At 39.7% G+C, this 4,648-nt stretch overlaps 1 protein-coding gene across 1 annotated transcript in view; it reads left to right on the plus strand.

Moving 5' to 3' along the window:
• Window positions 1–434: 434 nt before the first annotated feature.
• Mgam2 (maltase-glucoamylase 2 (putative)) overlaps window positions 435–4,648 on the plus strand; it is a 75,444-nt gene continuing 71,230 nt past the window's right edge. Inside the window, exons 1-2 of the mRNA XM_013353236.1 lie at window positions 435–540; window positions 3,641–3,643. Of these exons, the coding sequence (XP_013208690.1) occupies window positions 435–540; window positions 3,641–3,643 (109 nt within the window). The remainder of the gene's footprint in view (window positions 541–3,640; window positions 3,644–4,648) is intronic.

Raw genomic sequence — 4,648 nt, forward strand, 5'->3', positions numbered from 1 at the left:
TAGTTTATGTAAAGAGAAACACTTCTAATCAAGTCTGTTCTGTGAACAAGTTGACTTCTGTGTATGTATCTCTGCTTACATGTGTGTCTGTGTAGTGTATGTGCATGCACGGATAGAGGTGTACATGAATATTTGAGCATGTGCATGTAGAGGACAAAAAAAAAAGGTGTCCTTCTTTATTGTTCTCCATTGTGTTTTTCGAAAGAGTTTCTCTTGTTGAACCCTAGCTGAAAGATTCAGCTAAACTAGCTACCCGGCAGAGCTCAGGGCCTTTCTGTCTCTGCCTCCGCTGCATGCCCAGACGGAGTTCCAAACTTAGGGCCTTGTGTTTTGAACCGAGTACTTTCCTGACCAAGCCGTATCTCCAGTCTTCCATGCTGACCATTAGTGCCTGCTCTGACGTGATTTACTTTAACCTGATTTTCTGTTTCTAGATGGCGAGAAAGCTCAGTATATTGGAAGTTCTTCTGATCATTTTCAATATAGTTGTATTGGCAGTAGATGTCCTTTTGTTGCTTCTTGTGCTGGAGGATTCTCCAGGTAAGGACAATGGTGGGTGCTACGCTTGGAGGATGGGCAAAGCAAGTCTTCTCTGGATGCCAGAGATACCATTTTATTCATTCCTCACCATCCCATATCAAGCTATTTAAAATCTGTCTCTATGATTAGTTTAAATCATTCTTCAAGATAAGTATTCTGATTTTGCAACTTAACTTCGGATGTAAATGATATTCTGGGCACTCTGAGTCCATTTAATGCAGTGTCAATGGAATCTAGAATTAGTCTCACCTGATACCCATGCTGCATTATATACAATGGAGCTCTGGGCAGGAAGGAGCAGTAGCCAACTCCATCACTGTGGAAATGGACTTTGGCTCAGAGGAAGTAGAGAGCCAATGAAGCCAGCCTTTGTGCATTAGCTAACGTTAGCCTCTAACGGATAACAAGACTGAAACAGTTGTGATGTCTTCCCAGATGCCGCCTTTGAAACCGCCCCCTCCCTTTCTCTTCCTGTCTTCCCCACCCACACACTCATGATGGCATGCACACACAGAGGAGCATCAGAGTAACGTCTCATCAATGCAAACGTTATATTTTAAATAATAAAATAACACATATAACAACATATATAATATAAATAATTGCTTTTCTCAGGAAGCTGAGGTAAAAGTGGCATGAATTTTTTTTGTTTGTTTACTGCAGTGGGTTACATAGTAGTGAGTTATATAGGCTAGTCTGTAATATGAGATCCCATGCCACCCTCAAAAGCAACAATGATAACATAAAATAAAAATTTATGTTAATTAAATTCGAAGTTTGGAGTTCTGTTTGATAAAGTTCTTCACTGCTGTAGATGAGACACACAATGAAGATGGGCTCTGCTGATTGCAGGATCTTGCATGTGCGTTGTCCTCACCCTTCTCTCTCTTACACCACCCCCTGTTTCTCTTTTTACTTATTCTTCTCTCCAGCAATTCATCACGACTACAGCCTCCCCTTAGTCTCTTCCGCTCCCCTCAGTCCCCTCCCCACCTTCCTATTTTGAGCCTGTTTCTACTTCTTCCCTGAGACATTTTTAAATAAGAAAAGAGATTACTACCTATTGTATGTGTCTCTTCCCTTACTTAGCATAAAATTAAATTTCATGTGTTCATTCATGTTAAAACACTCTCTGATCCATCCAGAGCAGTTAACTGCTTTAGTTGATTTTACACAACTGACTTTTCCTTCATTATTTTTGAAGCTGTGTACCCATGGGTTGAAAAGAGAAATGTTTTTGCATGTTGTAGGACTTCTTCCTTTTCCCCGTGACTGCATATATTCACTCTTTTTAATACCCATATTCTTTGTCCATTCAGCCTTCAATGGACATTGAGGATGTCTGCACATCTTGGCACTGTGAATTGTGCCACAGTTACTGTGCAAGTGTAATATCTCTTTAAAACCTAAACCTCTAAGTTTTCAGAAGTGGTATTAAAGGAGCACGCAGTAGTTTTGGTTTTAATTCCTTATCAGTAGTACAGAAAGATTCTAGTTTCTCACATCCTCACCAGCAGCCATCCTGTCTTTGGTTTGGTCATAGCCATCTGAACTCATGGGCAATGGTACCTTTGCTCTGATGATACAATGGTTTTGATTTTCAAGCCCTTGGTGACCAGTGATGTTCAGCTTCCCTTTGCATCTTTTGACCACTAGTAGGTTTTCTTTAGAGAAACACTAATCAGTTTATTTATTCAATTGTAAAGCAAGGTAGTCATTTTGGGCTATTACTTGTAGACTTTGGAAACTAATTTCTTCTCGGACATCTGGCTGACATCACTCTCTCTTTGTTGCTGTTTCCCTTAGTTGATAGTTTCCTCTCAGCGACTTTGGATTTTGTATGGTTTCATTTGTCTAATTTTGCTTTTGTTGCCTGTGCTTCTTTGCAAAATCAATTATGACATTATTTCCAGATTTTCTTTCAGGAATTTTGTAGTTTCAGATTTCGTGCTTAAATAAATCATTAATCCAGTTTTAACTGCCCCTCCCCAGAGCCATAGGATAGTAGAGATATATAAAGATCAAAGGCCCTGGAGAGTCCCTGTTATACCCACAGTAATTGCTGCCTGGGACTGGGTGAAATCCTGGCTTGGATCACTAATGAAGCCTCTGACTCTGCCATACTCTGTTGTTCTTAAGTGGAAGATGGCACAATTAAGTTCTGAAAGACTAAGACAATAATACTAAATTTGAGGGAAAGTATACATCTAAAGGAATATCAGAAATACCTTCTGTTCTGTACCACAGTCCATTGAAATGGGTGGAATGAAGTTAAAGTGAAAGCCCAGTATGGTGACTAATTCTCAGAATCATACTTGGAGGCTAATGCAGAAGGTTACCATGAATTCAAGGCCAAATGGGCTACATAATGAGTTCTGGATCAAAGTGAAAATCTGTTGAAATCAAACAAGCAGACAAATAGACAAACAACCCAAACATAAACAAATAAATAAAAAATCAACTGATTAATTCAACTGGATATACCCATGCAGTAGAAAAAATGATACTGGGTTTCTACCTGGCAATTTATGTGGAAATTAATTAAAAATAGATCAAGATCTAAATAAAAGACTTCAAATCATGAATCTTTAACAAACGATGCATAGATAAGAATATTCAGACCTCAGATTAGGTAACAGTTTATTAACTGAGACTCAAGCACAGAAACCAAAGAGGAGGGGGGAGGGACAGCCAGATTGGAATGAAATAAAACTGAAAATTGTTGGCCTTTAAATGACATTATCTAGCTGAGAAAAGCATAGGTCACAGGAAATACATTTTCAAATGACACAGATTATGCTACTTAATATCTAGGATGCATGGAAAATACTACAACTTATCTAATATTGTTGCTCTTCTAAGTGGATGTAGTTATTAACATGGCTCCTAACGACTCCTCGCTGTGCCCATAGACCAGTGCTTTACTGAGCCTTCATTAGAGAAGGTTCTTCCTGCAGTAGATGGCAATTAACACAGAGACCCTCAACCGGTCGGTGTAGAGAGAGTAAGAGGTTGTAGAGTTCTCGGCCCAAAGGGGGATGAACATACCACAGTTTTCTCACCAAAACTCAGACAACTCTGAGAAACAGGAGGTAGAAAGATTGTAATAGAGCCAGAGAATCCAAAGACACAGTCAGTTCAGGGCACAACATGGAGGTTGCACATATAAACTTACAGTGTTCTAAGAGCATGCACAAGACTCGTGTATGCCCAAGTTAGGCAAAAATCCCAGCATGGAGAGGGAAAGTAGGCACAGAATGCCTCCATCATATGGAAAATAAATAACCAGAATAGACAAATACATGGGGACAAAAAATAGATGAATATTCCTGAGACCCGAGGAAGAGGTGACTAGAAAGAGGTCACTGGTAATGATGTGATTTTTTCTGGGTTTGATGAAAGTGTTGTAGAGTTATTGGTAGTTAACACTTTCCCTAGTTTGTAAAAACTAATGAAAACCATAGTGTTTAAGCTTCTATTGCTGTGATAAAGATCATGACATCAAAACCAACTTCAGGAGAAGAGGGGCTGTTTCAGTTTAAACTTCTAGAAAACTGTCCATCACTGAAAGAAGTCAAGACAGGAACTCAAGTAGGACAGGAACCTGGAAGCAGGAGGTGACACAGAGGCAATGGGAAAGTGTGACTTACTGGCTTGCTCCTCATGGCTTGCTCAGCCTGCTTTCTTACAGCACCCAGAAGCACATGCCCAGGGGTGACACTAATCCACAATTCTCTGGGCCTTCCCACATCAACCAGTAATTGAGAAAATGTACTATGGACGTGCTCATAGGTCTTTCTTGGGACATTTTCTCAACTGAGGTCACTCCAGTCTATGTCAAATTGACATAAAAAAATAGGTAGCAAATATAGAATTGAATGTTTTATGGGGTTGAATGTATGGTAAGAGGATTATATGTCTTAAAAAGTCAACCAACTAATTTATTTATTTTTGATTTATTTTATTTTATTTTTTTTATTGAGAAAAAAAAATTTCCGCCTCCTCCCAGCCTCCCACTCCTCCCACCCTCCCCCCACTCCTCTCCCCCTCCCTCTCGAGTCTGAAGAGCAGTCAGGGTTCCCTGCCCTGTGGAAAGTCCAAAGTCCTC

Source organism: Microtus ochrogaster, unplaced genomic scaffold, assembly GCF_000317375.1.
Source record: "Microtus ochrogaster isolate Prairie Vole_2 unplaced genomic scaffold, MicOch1.0 UNK4, whole genome shotgun sequence".
In the NCBI taxonomy this organism is placed as follows: Eukaryota; Metazoa; Chordata; class Mammalia; order Rodentia; family Cricetidae; genus Microtus; species Microtus ochrogaster.